At 47.2% G+C, this 22806-nt stretch overlaps 1 protein-coding gene across 1 annotated transcript; it reads right to left on the bottom strand.

The window, feature by feature from the left end:
- Nucleotides 1-10140: 10140 nt before the first annotated feature.
- Nucleotides 10141-22313, bottom strand: CLEC4F (C-type lectin domain family 4 member F). The gene is given in 8 exon segments (XM_040224898.1): nt 10141-10550; nt 11154-11272; nt 12571-12722; nt 17826-18051; nt 18054-18946; nt 20913-21008; nt 21311-21427; nt 22237-22313. Coding segments are annotated over 8 exon segments (1824 nt in total). The 5' UTR covers nt 22313; the 3' UTR covers nt 10141-10405.
- Nucleotides 22314-22806: the final 493 nt, after the last annotated feature.

Genomic DNA, 22806 nt, shown 5'->3' with positions numbered 1-22806 from the left:
AGAAGCAGAAGATATTAAGAAGAGGTGGCAAGAATACACAGAAGAACTATACAAAAAAGTTCTTCATGACACAGATATCACGATGGTGTGATCACTCACCTAGAGCCAGACATCCTGGAATGTGAAGTCAAGTGGGCCTTAGAAAGCATTGCTACAAACAAAGCTAGTGGAGGTGATGGAATTCCAGTGGAGCTATTTCAAATCCTAATAGTTGATGCTGTGCAAGTGCTGCACTGGATATGCCAGCAAATTTGGAAAACTCAGCAGTGGCCACAGGACTCAAAAAGGTCAGTTTTCATTCCAATCCCAAAGAAAGGCAATGCCAATGAATGCTCAAACTACCACACAATTACACTCATCTCACATGCTAGTAAAGTAATGCTCAAAAATCTCCAAGCCAGGCTTCAGCAATACATGAACCATGAACTTCCAGATGTTCAAACTGGATTTAGAAAAGGAAGAGGAACCAGAGATCAAATTGTCAACATCTGCTGGATCATAGAAAAAGCAAGAGAGTTCCAGAAAAACATATACTTCTGCTTTATGAACTATGCCAATGCCTTTGACTGTGTGGATCAAACAAACTGTGGAAAATTCTGAAAGAGATGGGAATACCAGACCACCTGACCTGCCTCCTGAGAAATCTGTATGTAGGTCAAGAAGCAACAGTTAGAACTGGACATGGAACAACAGACTGGTTCCAAATAGGAAAAGGAATACATCAAGGCTGTATATTGTCACCCTGCTTATTTAACTTATATGCAGAATACATCATAAGCAATGCTGAACTGGATGAAACACAAGCTGGAATCAAGATTGCTGGGAGAAATATCAGTAACCTCAGATATGCAGATGACACCACCCTTATGACAGAAAATGAAGAAGAACTAAAGAGCCTCTTGATTTAAGTGAAAGAAGAGAGTGAAAAAGTTGCCTTAAAGCTCAGTATTCAGAAAACAAAGATCATGGCATCTAGTCCCATCACTTCATGGCAAATAGATGGAGAAGCAATGGAAACAGTGATGGACTTTATTTGGGGGGGCTCCAAAATCACTGCAGATGGTGACTGCAGCCATGAAATTAAAAGACGCTTGCTCCTTGGAAGAACGGTTATGACCAACCTAGATAGCATATTAAAAAGCAGAGACATTACTTTGCCAACAAAGTTCTGTCTAGTCAAAGCTATGCTTTTTCCAGTGGTCATGTATGCATATGAGTTGGACTATAAAGAAAGCTGAGCACTGAAGAATTGATGCCTTTGAACTGTGGTGTTGGAGAAGACTCTTGAGAGTTCCTTGGACTGCAAGGAGATCCAACCAGTCCATCCTAAAGGAAATCAGTCCTGAATATTCATTGGAAGGACTGATGCTGAAGCTGAAACTCCAATACTCTGGCCATCTGATGCAAAGAACTGACTCATTTGAATACCCTGATGCTGGGAAAGATTGAAGGCGAGAGGAGAAGGGGAAAATAGCGGATGAGATGGTTGGATGGCATCACCGACTCAATGGACATGAGTTTGAGTAAACTCCAGGAGTTGGTGATGGACAGGGAGGCCTGGTGTGCTGCAGTCCATGGGGTCGCAAAGAGCTGGACACAGCTGAGTGACTAAACTGAACTGAACTTATAAATGGGAAAATCAATGCCAGAGAAGCTGAGTAACTAGCCACGGTCATACTAGCTGGTCAGTGGCAGGTATGAGCCTGCAACTCAGGTTTGCTGTCTACGTGGCTGTCCTTTTTTCCTCAAGGTCTTGGCCACCTCCATCCCAAGTTCTCTGGTCCAGCCTCCGATTAACCTGGTCCACCAGCACCCAGATCTTGCTCCTCTCTTGAAGTCCTGCTCCCTGTGCCCCACAGCTCACCTTCACACCCTGGGCATGAGCTGAGGTTAATATCTTGGCCACATCCTCAGCAGAGGTAACAGTGGGTCAGAAGTGCTTCTCCACCAACAGCAGAGAAGAGGAACAGGCCCCCAGGCTCTATCCCCAGAAAGCTGCTTCACGGTCATTTCCCCACAGGGACTCTCAATGCGTGCCCTTCTCGTTTGTGCTTCCCTGCTTCAGCCACAGCCAGGAGCCTGGAGCTCTGACTTGATGCAGAAAGATGCCTGGCAGCCTCACTAATGGGGTAGACGGAAGCTGAGGGCCTGTGGGGCCACATGGAAGAGCTGAGACTTAAGCAGGGCCTGAGGGTTTGTTATGGCCCGAGGAGAAGAGCTTCTGCAGCACAGGGGTTCCTAAGATTTTTGAGCAAGTCATCCAAACTCTAGGCCTCACCTCGCCATCTATAAAGCAGAGATTTTAATAGAAGCTTCCTCAGAGTTGTAGTGAGGAGTGCATCAGGCCATGGGTATAAAAATTACAGCTAAGGCTTATACGGTGGGATCTAGGTCCCATGCACTATTCTAAGTTTCTCATATGCAGTAACTTTCTAAATTCATACAACAGCCTCAAAAGGGAGGGACTATTCACCAGAGAAGAAATTGAGACACAAAATCAGGTAACCAGCTTTTCCAGCTAGAAAGGGGCAAAGCTGCATGCATGCTAAGTCACTTCAGTTGTGTCCAGCTCTTTGCGACCCAGTGGACGTAGCTTGCCAGGCTCCTCTGTCCATGGGCTTCACCAGGCAAGAATCCTAGAGTGGGTTGCCATGCCCTTTTCCAGGGAATCTTCCTGAACCAAGGATTGAACCCGCATCTTTTATGTCTCCTGCATTGTCAGGCGAGTTCTTTACCACTAGCGCCACCTGGGAAGCCCCAGAGCCTGGATCTGTAACCACAAACCTCTCCTGCCTCAGGTGACCCCCACCCTCATTGGAAGTAATTACAAGAACAGCAGTGATGATTCACGAACCCGAGTGAACGAACTTCTGGAAACTCGGCTGTTACACAGACAAATCCTCAGTGACAGAGGCAGAGCGATGTTCTGAGTATTGCAGAAGCTGAGATCAGAGCTGGTTGAAGGGTCCTGAGGTCCAGAGACCCTGCAGCAGAGATGCCATGAGAAGCTGGGTGGGCCACCTCGACAAGGGCATAGATTGCTGGTCTGGCATCTATACAGCTGGGAGTGGGAAGTGCTTGTCAGCTCTAAGAAGGGTAAGATTGCAACACAAGTTGGGCTCTGGGAGGTACAAGAGGAAGTGGGGTGCAGGCTGCTTCGAGGGAGCATAAGGGGAGCTGAGAGGCACAATTGTGCTGGGAATACTCTGCTATGTGGGGCTTATCCTGCAGGAGGAAGTCTAATTAGGCCCAGGTGGCAGCCCCTTGTTCTGTCCTAAATCACCACCACCACCACCCCGAAAAGCAGCCCAGAGTTCCTCACTCTTCTGTGACTCTTGTAAGGCCCGGGGCTTTCATTGACAGTGCCTGGGATTGTTTGACTGGGAGCTGCGGAGGTTGCTATTAATAGTAGCAGATCCAGGTGGAGCCATTTATACCTGATCCTTGTAAGTGGAAGCAGTACAAAGGGCAAGGATCTCCCCAGGACACATGGTATAGGCATACAGGGGTGTCGGAGCAAGGCCCAGGCCCGAATCTGGGTGTGTGGGGCAAGTGTTGTAAGAATTCTGGAGCATGGAGGGCTGAGACGTCAGCTGGTAGGGGACACTTGGAGTTTCCAACTGTAATGAGTAGGGATACATTCTCCTATAAACTAGTGACCTCCATTATCCTCAAAAGGTGGTAACATCTTCCTTCAGGATGCATTCTCTCTCCTGACTGAGAAATTATTCTAGAAAACCAGGCCTCAAAGTTCATTTCATCACAACCGAGAAGTCTAGGCCTTCTCCTCCATGCCAGAGTCTGGCTCTCCCCTAAATGACAATATGTAGACCCCAGCCTCCTCAGGTTGGGCCCTCCTGCAGAGAAGGACTGGAAACCATGGCTCTGGGAGACAAGGCTATGGGCACACCCTAGGTGGCGGCAGTTGTTGGCCCCAGCCCGCTGTTGCCATCTATGCAATCCGAGTGGCAGCCGCACAGGGTTCCCACAGTGGAGGCAGAGTGGGACGGGCACCCCAGGGTGACAAGCTGACCACTTCCCCCAAGTCGTCTGCAGATTCACTCTGCCTCCCCAGATGGCTCCACTCAGTCTAGAGAGAACTTAATTCCTCTGCCTTTCTCTTTCTTGGGGAAATTCCAGCCTTCAGAACCTCCCCTAGAGGAGAGAAAGGGCTAGCCTGGACAAGAGAATTGACCCTGGAGAGGGAGCCAGAGAGAGTCCTTCACGTTTACCTGTTCCTGTTCTGTTAGCTCTAGAAAACAGACCATGGGTGGGCTGGATGATCAGCTGCTTACTACTCCAGAAGGTCCCCAAATCCGGGTTTCAGGCATCGCAGGACTCCTTCCTCTGGCTCTGAGAAGGGAGCAGATGTCCTAACCACCCCTCCCCCCTTCCCTACTAGAATGACGGCTCTAAAAGGACCAGAATTTTTATCTGTTTGGTTCCCTGTTGAATCCCCAAAACCTAAAATTGTGCTTGGTAGAAGCACTATGAATAACATAAGCACAATAAATAACCCTTGATTGAATGAATATTAATAAAAAGTAAAATTCTTCAAGTAGATTTAATGGTTATGAATCTTTAGACATTAAAGTAACATTGAAATACGTAAATCAAAAGTTATTAGAAATCTAAGAAAAAATAGTAATCATAGAGAAATGTTAAACATAAGAGATTAAAATCCTTTTAGAAAAAGTGATAGGTTGAGTAGACAAAACATAAAAGAGAATATAGAATATCTGAATAATAAAAATTGTAAGCCTAAGCTAATAAATGTCTATGGAACATTTATAACATGTCAGCATACACTAGGTCACAAAGAAAATCTCAGTAAATTCCAAGAAAGGGGGACATATTTAATACTGGCTTCTACTTTACTTTGTGTAACCTAGGAAAACCCTAAAACAAATAATAGAAATACATGCAAAGAAAACAATAAGCCCATCTCTCTCTCTATATATATATATACACACACATACATGTATATATATTGCCATTACTACAAAATACCTAGGAATCAACTAACAGGAAATCAAATCTAGCAATATAATAAAATAATACCATAACCAAATTGGTTTCTATTCAAAATCTGCAAAAATAATTGACAATTAGGAAATTATTAATGCAATTTATTATGCTAACAGTAAAAGGATGAGATTTTTATTAATATTTTGGTGTATTCTGAAAACCCATTTGACAAAAGCCTGTATCCATTCTTAATTTAGATTATCTCTGGTTATTTGGAATTAAAGGAAATTTCTTTCACTTTATGAAAGGTAATTACCAGAAATCAATGACAAGCAACTTAGTGTAAAACTGGAAATAGTCACATTAACGTTAGGAACAAGGCAAGCATGCCAGCTGTCACTACTACTGTATAGCATTATTCTGGAGGTTTTACCAATACAATAACAAAAGAAAAAGAAATATGGTATAAATTCCAGAAAAGTACAATTACAATTATCATTACTTGCAAGTAATGTTGTTTATCCATAAAACCCAATGCAACTTACTAGGGGAAAAAATAAGAACCAGAGTTCTTATCTATGTATTTAATAACACTTTTTATATATGATAAATATGCAAAACTAATAGCTTTCCTTAATACCATAATATCTTATTAGAGAATATGAGTTTCCAGTTGAAAGGGGTAGATTCAATGCACGCATTCACGTCTATCTGCTCTGAAAATCTACTATAATGACAGTAAAGAAATAAAAATAAGAAAAACCCATAGTGACAAAGAGAATGAAAGAAAAATCAACAACAGGCAAGAAATTTCAACAAAACTTGGAAGCTGATAATAGGTGGATGAGAGGTAATTGACGTGTCTGTGTGTGTGTGTGTGTGTGTGTGTATTAATCACTCAGCCGTGTCTCTCTTCGTGACCCCATGAACTGTAGCCCGCCAGGCTCCTGTGTCCGTGGGATTCCCCAGGCAAGAAAACTGGAGTGGGTAGCCATTCCCTTCTCCAGGGGATCTTTGATCCTTGTTGCTTGTGGGAGGGGTTTGGTGATTGGTGGATTTCATCAATTTTTAAAAAGTGAATTTAGTATTTGAGAAAGTCGGGTTTTATTTTATTGACATATAGTTGATTTACAATGTATTCAATTTGTTGTAAAAAGCTGATTTTTCAAACAAGTGAAAAAGAGGGGCTATGATTTAATGATATTTGAGACAAAGTAGATGCCAACCTCATATTGCAGGTCTCCCATATTGCAGGCAGCTTCTTTACCATCTGAGCTACTGAGAAAATGGAACTCTAACTGGCAGAAGTGGAGAAAGTGATAAACATCAGGACAACCCTGGTGACTTCACAACCTGAAAGTACTGAGTACCTCTAAATGCAGGGGTGCAGGGCAGACTGAAAAACGGGAGAGCCAGTTAAACTTTTCTCTTTTTCATTGAATGTTTATTTATATTGAAGGTTAGTTGATTTATAATGTCGTGTTGGCTTCAGGTGTGCTGCAAAGTTATATGTGTGTGTGTACGTGTGTGTGTGTACATGTGTGTGTGTGTATTCTTTTTCAGACTCTTTTTTCATATAGATTATTACAGAACATTGAGTAGAGTTCCCTGTGTTATACAGTAAATCCTTGTTGCTTATCTATTTTATATATGTGTGTGTGCTCTTTGTGACTTTGTGGGCTGTAGCCCACCAGGCTCCTCTGTCCACAGAATTTTCCAGGCAAGAATACTGGAGTCGGTTGCCATTTCCTATTCCAAGGGATCTTCCTGACCCAAGCATCAGACACATGTTTCTTGAGTCTCCTGCATTGGCCGGCAGATTCTTCACCGCTGTACCACCTGTCGTTGTTCAGTCGCTCAGTCATGTCTGACTCTTTGCGACCCCATGGGCTGCAGCATGCCAGGCTTCCCTGTCCTTCATCATCTCCCAGAGCTTGCTCAAACTCATGTTCATTGAGTCAGTGATGCCATCCAACCATCTTATCCTCTGTCATCCCCTTCTCCTGCCTTCAATCTTTCCAAGCCTCAGGGTCTTTTCCAATGACTTGGCTCTTTCACATCAGGTGGCCAAAGTATTGCACCGCCTGGCAAGCCCCTATATATATATATAGTAGATAAATATATATACTACTATATATTATATACAGTAGAAATATACGTTAATCCCAAATTCCTAATCTATTCCTACCCCATATCTTTCCCCATTGGTAACCGTAAGTTTGTTTTCTATGTCTGTGAGTCTGTTTCTGCGTTGTAAATAACTTCATTTGTATCATTTTTTTTAGATTCCACATATAACTGATATCATGCGACATTTGTCTTTGACTTACTTCACTAAGTATTCTGTAAGTCCATCCATATTGCTGCAAATGGCAATATTTCATCCTTTTTCATGGCTGAGTAACTTGATGAAAGTGAAAGAGGAGAGTGAAAAGTTGGCTTAAAGCTCAACATTCAGAAAACGAAGATCATGGCATCCGGTCCCATCACTTCATGGGAAATAAATGGGGAAACAGTGGAAACAGTGTCAGACTTTATTTTTGGGGGCTCCAAAATTACTGCAGATGGTGACTGCAGCCATGAAATTAAAAGATGCTTACTCCTTGGAAGAAAAGTTATGAGCAACCTAGATAGCATATTCAAAAGCAGAGACATTACTTTGCCGACTAAGGTCCGTCTAGTCAAGGCTATGGTTTTTCCAGTAGTGATGTATGGATGTGAGAGTTGGACTGTGAAGAGGGCTGAGCGCCGAAGAATTGATGCTTTTGAACTGTGGTGTTGGAGAAGACTCTTGAGAGTCCCTTGGACTGCAAGGAGATCCAAACAATCCATTCTGAAGGAGATCAGCCCTGGGATTTCTTTGGAAGGAATGATGCTAAAGCTGAAGCTCCAGTACTTTGGCCACCTCATGCGAAGAGTTGACTCATTGGAAAAGACTCTGATGCTGGGAGGGATTGGGGGCAGGAAGAGAAGGGGACGACAGAGGATGAGATGGCTGGATGGCATCACTGACTCGATGGATGTGAGTCTCAGTGAACTCCGGGAGTTGGTGATGGACAGGGAGGCCTGGACTGCTGCAGTCCATGGTATCACAAAGAGTCGGACATGACTGAGTGACTGAACTGAACATCCCATTATATATATATATATATACACACCACATCATCTTAAGTCAATCATCTGTTGAGTAATTACAGGTTTCTTGATTGCATTCCCATGAGCTCTTTTTTTCCTTAATGAGAGCTGCATTGCTTTAATTATTGTAGTTTTATAATACATTTTGTTATCCAGTAGAGCAAGTGCCCCCTTTAAATTATTTCCAAAATTTTTTAGATCTGTTTGTGGGAGGCGCTTGGTGATTGGTGGATTTCATCAATTTTTAAAAAGTGAATTTAGTATTTGAGAAAGTCGTTTTTTTTTTTTTTACTGACATATAGTTGATTTGCAATGTTGTATTTAATTTCTGTTGTAAAAAGTTGACTTTTCAAACAAGTGAAAAAGAGGGGCTATGATTTAGTGATATTTGAGATAAAGTAGATGCCAACCTCATGATATTCTCAAAAATAAATTCCAGGTGGCTCAGTAATATAAATATATAATTATGAAAGGACCAAAAGAAATGTAGCAAAATGTTATTTCAATCCTTCAATAGAGGAGGAGGGTCCAAGATTAATTTAAAAAAAAAAAAAATGGGAGCCACAAAAGAAAAAGGCCAAAGGAAAAGCCAAAAGGAAAAAAGTGAACACAAATAGGTTAAAGTCCAGTCCAGCCAAAGATGTCATAAAAGATAGAGCAGATTTCCAGTTCTGGGCATGGTGTAGTCACTGGACTAGCCATTCTGCTGTAAGCAACCAGGAAACTGGACAAAACACATGAACACTATTGTTTCCAGACATGGGCTAACAGGCAGAGCAGAACTGGCATCTGATGGACTGAGCCCACGACCCTCCTGGGTTTCTTCCTAGAAGAGATTTCCAGACCCCCGGGCAGAGGGGGAGGGGCCACACAGGGTGTGGCAGTCACACTAGGCTGAGGAAAGAAAGATGTAAGTTTGGGGAGACTGAGCAAACACTCTAGATTTGGGAGCAAAGTATAAAGTAATGCAGAGAAAGAACTCTATGAAGTGTCCTGGCAGGCCCCAGGAAAGCCCTGGTTTGGGCCTGGGACTAGAGGTGGAGTGACCCCCCTGGGAATAGAAGGGGTATGTCTGGGGTTCTTTGGGGCCTGTGTGCAGGAAGGAGAGAAAGTCAGTGGGGCTCAGGTCACCCAGGAGCTTACCCACAAAGAAGAGAGCCACAAGACAGGAGACCATGAACATACCCAAAAAGACCAGAGTATAAAGTAATGCAGAGTAATGCAGAGAAAGAACTCTAGAAATGTGTCTCAGGTTCCCTGGCCATGTCAAGGATAGGACCCCAGTATTTGAGGCAAAATATTTGCTCTAGAAATTCTCATTCTAAGTTGAGCTTGGCAGAAAGCTGAATCCCTGGATGGGTGAATGGGGGCAAGAAAAGTCAGAGAAACATCCCTGAGAATTAACAGTCTGAAGACAAGTAAAGTCAGCCACCCGGGAGAAACGAGTTTGGGGAGTGACTTTAAAGGGCTTGGAAAATTCCAGCAAAGGAAGTGCTGGGAACATCTGGGCGGGTGTGACTTCTGGGAGCATGTGCTGCTGACCGGTCGTTGTTCAGTTCAGTTCAGTTCAGTCGCTCAGTTGTGTCCGACTCTTTGCGACCCCATGAACCGCAGCACGCCAGGCCTCCCTGTTCATCACCATCTCCCGGAGTTCACTCAGACTCATGTCCATCGAGTCCGTGATGCCATCCAGCCATATCATCTTTGGTCATCCCCTTCTCCTCCTGCCCCCAATCCCTCCCAGCATCAGAGTCTTTTCCAATGAGTCAACTCTTCGCATGAGGTGGCCAAAGTACTGGAGTTTCAGCTTCAGCATCATTCCTTCCAAAGAAATCCTAGGGTTGATCTCCTTCAGAATGGACCAGTCATTGTAGTTCGTGGTAAACCTCTGCTGTTTGTAACACACCAACTGAAAGGGCCTAGCTATAAAGCCCTTAAACAAAGACGCTCTTATCTTGGAACAGAAAGGACCCTGAGGGAAGGAGAAACAGAGCAGGGAGAGGTGAGCCTGGTGGCTGTCGCAGAGACAAGTCCAGATTTTGGTTCATCGGAGTCTTTATTGAGGAGCCGCCATCTGACAGGCCTGCACTGGTTGCCGAGGGGACATAGAGACACAAATCTCTTTTTCTTCCTTGAGAAGCTGCTGGTCATGCTGGGTCATGTGATGTGAACATGTTGAAAGATTTATTCAAAAGGACAGGTCAGGAAAAGCAAAGGCTGAATGGAAGGCCCCAGAGAACCGGTTGATTGAGCAGCTCCCAAGGCGTCGTAGAGAAGGGTCTCAGTCCCGCCTGCCCCTGGGCTACAGCTGGCTCACAGGCTTCTTGCAGATCCAGGGGGAGAGAGTGGAGCAGGATATGTCATTCCACTCCCGCTGCATTTGGACACAGTCTTCTGACCGCTCAATACCGTGTTGCCAGTTGTCCGGCTGATTCTCAGCCCAAAACCTGGCAACAAGAGGGCTTCATTCTGCTTGATGAAGGAAGTGTCCCTTCCTCCTGCTTGTGGCATGAGGAGCTGAAGTAACATGGGTCCCTAAACCCCTGGTGGCCCCAGGTGCTCTGAGGGTAGCTTTGCTGAGGTTGTCCTCCATTACTGAGAATGGAGGGATGGGAAGTGTGTCTAAAGTTACAAGTCACCCCCACCAGAATTCATATTTAGTGCCTTCAGATGGGGGCAAGGCCCCTCGGGCCCAGGCCTATGTGGTAGGATATAGGATAGGCAAAGAAAAAAATAATCCCAAACAGCAAGACCCAGTCTCAGGGTGCCTGCCAGCCCCAGGACCTGTCTTATTCTGGCGCCCCCGTGAAGGGGTCCAGGCAAGGATCACAGCTATGCTGGTGTACACACACATCATATGCACACCACACACATCACCCACACAGTCAAATATACACACACCTTATACACATATCACACATGCACGTCATACACATGATCACACACAACGCTAACACTTCTTGGACGGGGATACACACGCAGGACAGAGTCTCTAGGCAGCCCTGTCCCAGACAGCGCCTGAGACAGCACCAGACAGAGGCAGGACTCACGCACGGCTCCTGGCACGATTGAATGCTGTGCCATCTGTCCAGCGCCAGTGGTCCTCCGTACCGCGGTCAGTGAGGCCAATCCAGTAGTAAACAGAATCCGTGAACTGTGTCAGAAATGCCTGTGGAGAAAACGCAGTATCATGGCAGTGAGCTCGTGGGAGGAGCTTATTCACCAGGCCACGTGGAAGAGGAATCCATGCCGCGCTCTCCCCAGTCCCAGCGGCATGAAGCCCACTCTCCAGGAGCTGCACCCCCACCCCCTGCCATGGGTTCCCTGGTTTTCCAGAGCTAGGGCAGCAGACAGGTCACTTTGGGGAAGTTCAGCTTCTTCCATGTTTACCTGATGAGGAGTGTGGCTTTCCTGGGACAAAGACAGACCTGGCCATGGATTTTTAAGACACGCTTTACAAAATAGCATGTCATTTGACAGACGGAAAAGAACAGTCTCAGGAAAACCTCAAGGGATGGGTATGTCTGTAAGTTAAACGTGGCCAAACATACAGTGGGTACTTGTCAATACCTTCAGTAAATTCTGGTAAGAACATCTGGCATGCGGGCCACTCTGGTGCCCTGTTGCCTCTGTTGTTTTTGTTCAGTCACTAAGTTGTGTCCGACTCTTTGCAACCCCATGGACTGCAGCACTCCAGGCCTCCTTGTCCTTCACTATCTCCCAGAGTTTGTGCAGATTCCTGTCCGTTGAGTCAGTGATGCCATCCAACCATCTCATCCTCTGAGGTCCCCTTCGCCTTTGCCTTCTATCTTCCCGGCATCAGGGTCTTTTCCAATGAGTTGGCTCTTTGCATCGGGTGGCCAAAGTGTTGGAGCCTCAGCTTCCACAACAGTCCTTCCGATGAATGTTCAGGGTTGATTTCCTTCAGGATTGACTGGTTTGATCTCCTTGCAGTCTGAAGGTCTCTCAAGAGTCTTCTCCAGCACCACAGTTTGAAAGCATCAATTCTTCAGTGTTCAGCTGTCTTTGTGGCCTCAAACTCATACGTTTGTCTGGCCTTCCCAAGAAGCCTGGATTGTCTGCTCATGAGCCTTACATAGCCATGAGATGAACTGACATTGAAATCAAGATTGACAACTAGAGAAGAAGCCTGAGAGGAAGATGAGGGAATGGAGAGGGAAGGAGGCACCCAGCACCTTGAGGGCAGTTACCTGGTACCCCTCCCTCTGCCTTCCTTTCTGCTGACCCCTCTGGGGTCTCCCTCGTTCACTGAGGACGTTGGGTTTGCTGTCAGTGCTTATACCTCCGGTGCAAGATGTTCATCAGAATTCAATAAATATCCACTCCCTGACTGACAGAGGAGACGTGAAGGACTGCCATGCCCAGTCCAAGAGGGGAAGGCCAAAGCACAAAGCCCCTGACCCCACATCAGTCCCAGAAGCAGCACCCCAAGCCCACAGCTCTGACCTGCTCCTCCTGCAAGGTCACCGAGGCCAGGTGGGCTCCATGGGACACACAGAACCGCTCAGCCTCCTGCCACGTCTTCTTGGCAGAAGAAAAGTAATACAAGCTCCCACTGTAGAACTTCCCGCCTTGCAGGGACAGCAGGAGAAGTTGATCTGGAGCAAAGGTGGGAAGGAGAGAGAACTGGGAGCTGGCTGCAGATCCCGCTCCCTCCAGGGACTGACCACTGAGGGTCACAAGCCCCTGCAACGCTTGATGCCCTTGGCTACAGGGCCACCGGCTGGGAGGCTGCACCCCCAGCCCATGACCCGACAGAGCAGAGGAGCAGCTCAGGACATCCGGCTCCATCACTCCAGGGGTGTTCAGACAGCTCTGCTACCCGGCCATATTCTTTCAAGGCTCTTGCTTCCTAGCTATACTACTCACTTTCCCAACTCGTTGCTACCACCTGCTCGTCCCCTGCATCTTGGTCCCCTTCATTTCCCTGGGAGCGTTCACAGCCATCCTGTATCTTCACTCATTCCCTTGACTTCATCTCCATCTACTTCAGCTGTCCACACGAAGAACCACACTTGGGACCTTGTCATCCCCTGGTCTGCCTGACCTCACAATTTCAGACCCTAATGGCTCATCCTATGAGCACAAGCCCCGATTCCCTCAGCTATTTCATCCCCCTCTGTCCTGACACTCTCTTAACAGCCTCCTAATCACAGCTCCTTGAAATGGTGCCAAAACAGACTCATTCATTCATGTATTCTTTTATTCAATATACCTTAACTTCTATGAATCAGGAACCTTTATACAAAGATTAATTAGACATGAATCATGCCCTCAAGGGAATTACTGTCCAGCAAATGAGACAGACATAAAAATGGTATTGAAGATGCATTGATTGGAAACCATGGCATGCTAGAGGCACTAAAGAGGGTGTAGTCTCCTTCAGCTGGGCTGGAAACAGGGCTCAGGAAGGACCCTAGGTGAGGATTCACTTGAGCTGAGTCTTCAAAGACCGAGGAAGAGTTTGCCAGATGGGCAAGCAGAGAATTCCAGGCGGGGGAGAGAGTCACTGCAAAAGCACAAAGGTGTGAAACAGCACGGTGCAGCCTGACCGGTTCAAGGACTTTACGGCCCATGCACAGGCTTCCCAGCTGGTGCTAGTGGTAAAGCACTTGTCTGCCGGTGCAGGAGATGTAGGAGACGCAAGTTCAATCCCTGGGTAGGGAAGATCCCCTAAAGGAGGGCATGGCAATCCGCTCCAGTGTTCTTGCCTGAAGAATCCCATGGACAGAGGAGCCTGAAGGGTGACAGTCCACAGGGTCACGAAGAGTTGAACACCAGAGAAGCAACTGAGCACGCACGCACACAGAGTCAAGCACAAAGGATGGGAGATGAACTTGGACAGGTTCACCAGTGCGAAATCATACATCCTGTGTGAAGGAGTTTGGGTTTTTTCATGGGAATAGTGGGAAGCCCTGGAGGCTTTGAAGAAAGATCGTAATTTGCTCAGATTTGCCTCAAGATGGTGCGGTTGCTGAACAGGAAGAAGGCAATCTTAATGGGACCAGAGACACCAGTTACAACGCAATTACAAATGTTTGAATGATAGATGGTGAGTGTGTAAACCAGGGTTTTTCAAAGTGTGGTCCTAGGTCCACCAGCATTAGCACCACACCTGGGGCTTGGTAGAAATGCCAATTCTCAGACTCACCCCTCCTGCTGCTGCTGCTAAGTCACTTCAGTCGTGTCCGACTCTGTGCGACCCCATAGACGGCAGCCCACCAGGCTCCACTGTCCCTGGGATTCTCCAGGCAAGAACACTGGAGTGGGTTGCCATTTCCTTCTCCAATGCATGAAAGTGAAAAGTGAAAGTGAAGTCACTGAGTCGTGTCCAACTCTCAGCGACCCCATGGACTGCAGCCTTCCAGGCTCCTCCATCCATGGGATTTTCCAGGCAAGAGTACAGGAGTGGGGTGCCACTGGCTTCTCTGCAGACTCACCCCAGCCTAGCTGAATTCAGAATTATTTTTTGACAATTTAACAAACTCTCCAGGTGATTCTGATACACTCCAAAGTCTGAGAAACAGCAGTCCAAACCAAGAATTGGCAGACTACAGACTGCCAGCAGCTTCTTTTCACAAATGAAGGGTTTTTTTTTAATTTTAAAGTTATTTATTTTTTAATTGAAGGATAGTTACTTTACAGAATTCGTATACCTATGGCACACAGCCATGCCCTTCAGTTGACAGATGGTCTTCAGTTGCTTAATCATTACAACAGCAGAGATGTTGCAACAGAGACTGTTTAGCCAGAAGCTCAAAACACCAACTGTTTGGCCCTTTAAGAAAAAAAAATTAAACTAATGGTTCTTAGCCCTGACTGACCATTAGAACCCCCTAGGGAATTTTTAAAAGAAAATTCTGATGCTAGGCTGCATCCCAGAACAACCGCCTGCCCTCCCAAAGAAAAGTTAGCGTTCTGGAGGTGGGTTCCAGGCTTCAGTTTTATAGAAACTCATTGGGTGATTCCAGTGTGTCCCCAAGGTGGAGAAACATTCGTCCCTACCAAATCAGAAGCAAGGCAGAGGGAGTGGAGAGGACAGTAGTGGGCATGGGAGACGTGTCAAGAAGGGAAGGCTTCCAGGCTTCCAACAGACAGACGGGGACAGAGCGAGACAGCAGAGTGGGCCCTCAGTTCTGTCTCCGAAGCCCCTCGTTTGTCAGCTGCATATTCCAGCAGTTGCTCCAAATGGCCCCCTCCCTCACAGCTCTCTCCCTCTTCTGTCACCTTTGACCAGGGACCTCTTACTCTACAAAGACATCACTAAATATCTGCTCCCTCGTTGTCTTGTACCCACATCTGCAAACCTGGGTGAACGTCTGCTTCCACACCTCCTCTGCTCCTGGCCTCAGAGGTTCATGTACTGCGCCAGCCCTTCAAGGCCAATCACTCCGCTGTGCTTTCCATTCTCTCTCTCTGTCTCCCAGGTTCCAACACTGTCTCCCCAACCCCTCCCCCACTCTCTTTTTTTCTCTCCTTCAATCTTCTCCCTGTTTGCTGGCGCCTTTGTCTCACCCTCAGATCAAGCCTAGCCTAATCTAGACCAGCCCTCTCAAGGAATTTCACCAAAATGTTAGCAGTGGGTTATTTTTTCACGATACGTTTTTACAGAAACACAAATTGTCATATTCTCATCTTTCTCTTTTTCAATATTTGCCACATCTACAATTAATATGTAGGTTTTGAGATATAAGTATGGATGGCACAGCTGGTTTTTTAACCCCTGCTTCTACCCTCCCATATCCCTCACCTCAGCCTCATCTTCTGTTCTCAGCCAAGGCCCTTGAAGGACTGGGGCACCTTCATCTCTCACTCACTTCCCACTGACTGTGGTCTGGTCTTCAGGCCACATACAACTCTCCACTGAAACTTTATTCCAATGACCTGCTAACTGCCCAGAGTTAGTGGGTGCTTACTGGTTTCTTTACCTGGGGCTCTTAGCCATTCGCCAGAACCAGTCACTCTGTTCATGAGATGCTCTCCTTCCTTGACTTCCCCAACTGCACACTTCCTAATTCTCCTGCCTCTGAGACTGCCTTCTCCAGTCTCAAAAACACTTCTTTCCCTTCTTGCCACCTAAAAGTTGACTTCCTGTTTCCACCCTCAGCTTCCTTCTCATGAAGCATCTCATCTCATGCAAACTCCTGCATTCCCACTGCCACAACCAGAACCAGCGTACCCAGGGCTCCCGCATCTCTGTCTGCAGCAGGACCGCTCTCCTACACCCCCGACAGCCCACGGGTGATGGCTGCGTGAACACCCTCATGGCATCTCAGATCCAACACGCTCAAACCTCACAGCTTGTCTTCTCCTTTATTCCCTGTCTCAATCTATAGACCCATCTAGTCAGCCTCCTTGAAATTCTTCGACAAATACTCATTTCCAAAAGGATGAAACCCAAACTCAGAGCCGTTCTGCATCTAGCTGGTGTCTCTGCAGAGCTGCCTCCGTTTCTCACACAGGGTTTTTTCAACTGCTGTCATCAACCCACTGGTGGATTTTGTTGAAGTTATTGCGGGGAGAGGGAGTTTGGAGACTAGACAATAAAATATGAGTGCATTCATGTGGTAAAAGCTTTGCTTTTTGAAATGTGTGTGTATGTGAGAGAGACATAATTATAACTAGGGATGGTCAGAGGGCATCATTGACTCAATGGATATGAGTCTGAGCAAACTCTGGGAGATGGTGAAGGACAGGGAAGCCTGGCATGCTGCAGTCCATGGGGTCGTAAAGAGTCAGATATGACTGAGCAACTGAACAACAAGCAACATGATATAAAATGAATTTTATGCTGTGATTCCCTGTTTGAAAGCCACTGCTCTGACCCTAACCTGCTGTCTTTTCAGCCTGTGTCTCCTCAACTGCCCTCTTGGCCATGGTCCAGTCAGACAGAACTGCCAGAAGTTTCTTGAACCTCATGGCTCACATCTCCATGCCTGTGACCTGCTGTTCCCTTATCCTATCTGCTTGGAAAACACCTACTCATCTTTCAGGCCTCAGTTCAAAGGCCAAATTCCCACTGAAGCATCTTTGACCTTTTATCCTCCAGAAAATTGCCTCCCTCCTTGGAAGATCCTTGTCCGCACCAGAGGACATCAGCCCTGAGAAGACCCCTTCTTGTCCTTTCTTTTGGTCCTCCCCACCCCCCAGTTTCTAGACCTACTCCCAACATTACACCACTCAGGCCTTTTGTGCAAGGCTGCTCCACCGCGTATAAGCTTCAAGGGCAGGCATCACATTTTGTTAATCTTTATGATCCTGACACATCCTAGGGCCTCAGGAAATTTTGGTCAGATGTATACAGGAATGCTGAACTTTGTCAAATGCTTCTATGTGTTAAGTCATTTGATCCTCACTGGGGAGCAAGTATTATTTTCCCCACTTTACAGGTGAGAAAAAGGAAGCTCAGAGAAGGTGAACAACTTGAGAAAAACCACAGCATCTGGGCTAGTTAGAAGTTGGAAATAAGGCTGTCTGGCCCAGCTAGCACACTCTGTCCCTATTATACACCAGACCGCGTTTGTTTCCCAGATGTAGGTTTTGTCACTCTGGTCAGAGAATAAGCAGGGATTACATCACCTTTGGTTGGATCCAGCCCCTCTCCAGCACCCACACTCCTTCCCCGGGGATGCATGTTGAAATAAGCAAAAGGCCGAAGGGACAGGAGACTCTGCCCTCCCCAGCCTCCTCCCTGCACTTACTTTGGGTCCTCTGGAGCTGCTCCTGTGAAGCCAAGGCTGTGCGGAAGGACTCCAGGCTTCTCTGCTGCTCCTGGATTGTTGTCGTCAGTGTTCTGGTGTTCCCCAAATCCCTTTTTAACGTCCGGATCTCAGTTGTGGCCTCCTGCAGACGTCTCTCTAACATTTGGGTCTGGGACTGTAAGGCTGTGGCGACCTTCATTCCTTGTTTTAAGGTCTGTATCTCTCTTGGCTGGCATCTCTCAAAAGACCATTTAACACCTGAATCTTGGAACTTAAGGCAATGGCACTTTCCAGCTCTGTTTTTAATACTCTCATCTCAGCATCTGTCTGCTCCAGGTGACTGCTTGCTGTTTGGGTCTGGGCAGTGACATTTTCCAAATCTCTTTTTAACAAGTGAATCTCACCTCCAGCCCTTTCCAAATGACTTCTTAACACCTGGATCTGAGCACTGGTGTTGTCTAAACTGCCTCTTATAAAGATCTGGGTCTGAGAATTTAAAGCATTTGCATTTTGCAGACTTCCCTTTAACCTCTGCATCTCAGCAGTGGTGTTTTCCAAACTACTCCTTAAAACCTGATGGTGGGCCCTTAAATCACTGACACTATCCAGATTACCTCTTAAAACATGGATCTGGGCATTAACATTCTTTAAACTACTGTTTGCCGATCGGACCTCAGCGTTTGCCGTTTCTAACCCTGCCTTCAACACCTGGATCTCCGTGTTGGCATTTTCTAAGCCTCTGCTTAACACAAGGAGCTCGATGCTAGTGTTTTCCAAACTGCTTTTAAAGAAACTCTGGATCTGGGAATTTGAACCATGTGCCTCTTCTAGATCTCCCTGTAGCTTCTGAATCTTAGAAGTAGTCTCCTCCAAGGAACTCCTTAACAGCTGGGTCTGGAAACTCAAGGTACTGGTGTCCTTCAGGAGGCCTTTTAGCATCTGGATGTCAGCACTGGCACTTTCCAGATCACCGCCGAGCATCTGGATCTGAGAACTGACATTGTCTACTCTGCACGTCAATAGCTGGATCCCCACGCTCCAGGTGCTGGCATTCTCCATATGTCCTTTAAACAGCTGGACAGCCTCTTGGAACTCCGCCACCCTGACCGAGTGGTAGGGATCTGGAGGGAGGAAATGGAGAAAGCAGCCGAAGAGGCCCATCATATAGGGAAGCATTCTTAAAATCTCCAAGGTAAATGTCTGCAGCACAACCCTGAGCTCTCCTCAAGTGGCCTATAACCACCCGGGCCCTGGGGCTGGACCACCTGGGAATGTAAAGCCAAAAACAAAATAAAGGTCTATTTAGTGAACCAGGAAACAGAAGGATTGAAATACTTGCCTACTGGATTATTCTGCCATTGTAATTGAACTTGAAAATAACTGATTAAATCACTGAGAGCTGTCGATGTTTAATTCAACTGAAGTTTCACCATAAGATATTAATAGGTCATTATGGAAAGACAACAGGTATGAATCAAACCCATGTTTAGTCCTACGCTATATTTGTACACCAAGCATGAAGCCTCTGATTCACAATTGTGACTTCCTCCTGGTGGTGCAGAGGTTAAAGCGTCTGCCTGCAATGTGGGAGACCTGGGTTCGATCCCTGGGTCGAGAAGATTCCCTGGAGAAGGAAATGGCAACCCACTCCAGTATTCTTGCCTGGAGAATCCCATGGACGGAGGAGATTGGTGGACTAGTCCACGGGTCGCAAAAAGTCGGACACGACTGAGCGACTTCACTTCACTTCACTTCAAAAACTATGTAGGCCACAAACATAAACATTTTCTGATCACAAATCCATGGGGGGAAGAAAACAGAAACAAAATGAAATAGGTACTCATGGAGGAGGTATTCTGCTCAATGTACCGGGCTCTGTGGAAGTCCTCCGATGAGACAGAACCCTGAACTGCAATGGCACCTCCAGCGCTACATAGTGCAAGGGTCCCTATAGAACCCTTTGAGGACATGGGAGACCCTAGTGGAAGGCTTTGGTCCTTGCATCATTCAAGGAAACTCTGCAGCATCCCACCAAACCCCCTGCAGTTGCACCCTCTGTGCACCCAGGAGCTAGAATATGAGCTCAGACATTCACGGTGTGAGGCGTCCATTCCAGCCTCCTTTCAGAAACAGGGAGAAGGACCCGAATAAGCAGAGACCCTTTCTGGAGGATTCCTGCCCTACTTCTAAAGCCCTGCCTAGGTAGGTATGTGAGACCTGAGCCACTGTGCTGAGGTAAGACCAGGAGGGCCTTAAATCAATGGGACAGAAAAGAGAATGTACACAAATATGGACAATTGGTTTCCAACCAAGATACAAAGGAGAAAGCATAACTTTTTCAACTGATGGTGCTGGAACAACTGTACAGCCATTTGCAAAAAGAAAAAATGAACTTCAGTCCATAGCTTGCATCATTACTCAAAACATTAACTCAAAATTAATCATAGACCTAAATGTAAAACCCCCAAACTATAAAATTTCCAGAAGCAAATTTGAGGGCATGTCTTTGTGACCTTGGTATAGGCAAAGATTTCTTAGATGCCAGACCAAAAGGACAATCCATAAAAGAGATAAGATGGATAAATCAGACTTTACCAAAACTTTTTGTTAAGAGAATGAAAAGAGAAGCCATAGACTAAAAAAAAAAAAAAGTTAGTAAATCACATGACTGATAAAGGTCAAAAAAAGAGTCCATACTCTAGATCCTTTTATATAAAACTTGAGAAAAAGTCAAGCCGTCTGTATCCGAGCAAGCAGATCAGTGGTTGCCTGGGAACAAAGGAGGGAGGAGAGAGGCAAGATGGCCAAGGGCAGGAGTGTTGAACTTGGGGGCAAAGGTTGAGTATGTCCATTATCTTGATTGTGATGTCTCATGCATCTATATATTTGTCAAAACAGGTTGTACGCTTTAAATATGTATACTTTATTATACGTATTAAAAAGCCATTTAAAAGAAAGATATTGGCTTTCTCTGAGGAGAATAGAAACCATTTAGGGGCCTGAGGACATTGAGGAGGAAGAAATGTGTCCTGGGGTCTGAGCATCCAAGGTCCTGGCTCCCTCCCCTCCCCCACTGCGGCTACTTACAGTCGGGTTCCTTGAGAAACTGCCCGGTATGGTTGTCTCCCAGAAACTCTTGGAAGTAAGCAGATGGCTCCAGTGCAGGTCTTGGGTGCTGTAGAACTGAGATACCCCATTCTCACATCAGCACAATTCCCAAGCTGCCCCACCCTCAGTCAGGGTTCCAGAAGGAGGTGGAGGAGAGGGCACCACAACCCCCTCAGAGTTCCCCTCACAGGCCTCATCTCTTGGGAATCTCCCCTTGGACAACAACCTTGGTTGGGTCCCAGGAAAGCCCTGGTTTGGGCCTGGGACTGGAAGTGGAGTGACCCCCCTGGGAGTAGAAGGGGGTATCTAGGGCTCTTTGGGGCCTGTGTGCAGGAAGGAGAGAAAGTCAGTGGGGCTCAGGTCACCCAGGAGCTTACCCACAATGAAGAGAGCCACAAGACAGGAGACCAAAAACACACCCAAAGAGGCCAGGGTGGCCTGCAAACGCCTGGGCATCCTGGGGGCTGCAGGAACCACTGCCACGGGGTCCAGTCCTGCAGGGGAGAAGCCAGGATCCAGGAGGAGACTGCCGTGTGGGCTGGACAGTTGCAGCCCCTCAGCCTTACTCTCCTGGCCCGTGCTATAGGACTGAGAAGGCTTGTCCCACTCACCCTGGAGAAAGGCAACGAGCGCTTGGGAACGTGCGCCCAGGCTCATGGAAGCTGTGGTAGCAGCAGAAGGCTCAGAAAAGACCACCAGCCCAAGCCTGGAGGGCGCGCACAGGGCACAGACCTGGCACAGTGGAAGACAGCAAAGGTACTGTTTGAATGAAAGCAGAAAGGAAGGGGGAGGGAGGCACACAGCTGGAACCCCGACCTCAGGGGCTCAGGGCCAGCTTTGCTGCAAGAATCCTGACCGGAGCGACACTCACAGCCCTTGGGGGCTGCTGCTGCCACAAGCTGACATGGATGTCCTAAGAAGGGCTGTGCCTGAGACTCTGTGGGCTGAGTGTACAGAGAACGGAGAGACCACAGCTCGGAGTCCCTGAGGCCTCATGGGGCCAGCCCAGCGTGCAGGAATGGGGTTTCAAACCAGGTCCCCCTGAATTCATTGTTCACTCTCCTTCTCTTGCCAGGTTGCCAGCCCCCAGGGAAAAGGGTCAGGGGAGATTTCATGCGAAGCCTCGATGTGGGCCACAGGCACTCTGTCCTTGCCTGACCCGCCTTCAGTCCCACCTGTTTATTCTGGAAGCCGACCCAGTGCTGAGCCTGCCAGGCAAAGGCTGCGGAAGATGGTGGGGGGCCAGGGCCCAGCAGGCCGGACCCTCCGCGCTGAGGACAGGCAGAGGCCCCAGTTTTCTCACCTTGGGAGGACAGGCAGACACTCTGGTTGTCTGTGCAGAAGTGGACCGAGTCAGCTCTCGTCTCTGCTTCCTTCATCCTCCAGAGCAGCTCCCTGCCACGCTGTGGACCAGCAGTGGGGAAGTGGAGCTGCGATACGGGTTTATATGCTCCTGAGTCAGTCCTTACAAACTCTGCCTTCCCCCGCTGCTGACTCTGCAGAAGTGCCCCATCTAGGCCCTTCCCCTCAAGACTCCCAAGTGCCAGTCGGCACCCCCATCCTCCTTCTTCCCTCAGCCCCAGCCTCCCCACCCCTGCGCTCCATGGTAGCCTCAAACACTAGCCTCAGCCCCAAAGTCACAGACACCTTTCACCAGCCACTTAGAAGGGAGTTAGGGATTCCTTCTCAACTTTGCATAGAAAAACATCCTCATGACCCATGGCTGAGTCTTAATTCCAGCCTCAGACTCTCTTAAGTAATGGAGGTTAGTAAGGAGGAGGCTGGCTCAGCGCAGCAGGTGTTTGCAAGTCACAGGAAGGGCTGAGGTGACTCTGCCCACTCAGGACCTCACAGCGGGCGTGATGGGAAAGGG

This window comes from Oryx dammah, unplaced genomic scaffold, assembly GCF_014754425.2.
Source record: "Oryx dammah isolate SB20612 unplaced genomic scaffold, SCBI_Odam_1.1 HiC_scaffold_25, whole genome shotgun sequence".
Taxonomy (NCBI): domain Eukaryota; kingdom Metazoa; phylum Chordata; class Mammalia; order Artiodactyla; family Bovidae; genus Oryx; species Oryx dammah.
Note: the sequence above shows the minus strand (reverse complement) of the source record. Positions and strands in the feature narration are given on the sequence as shown.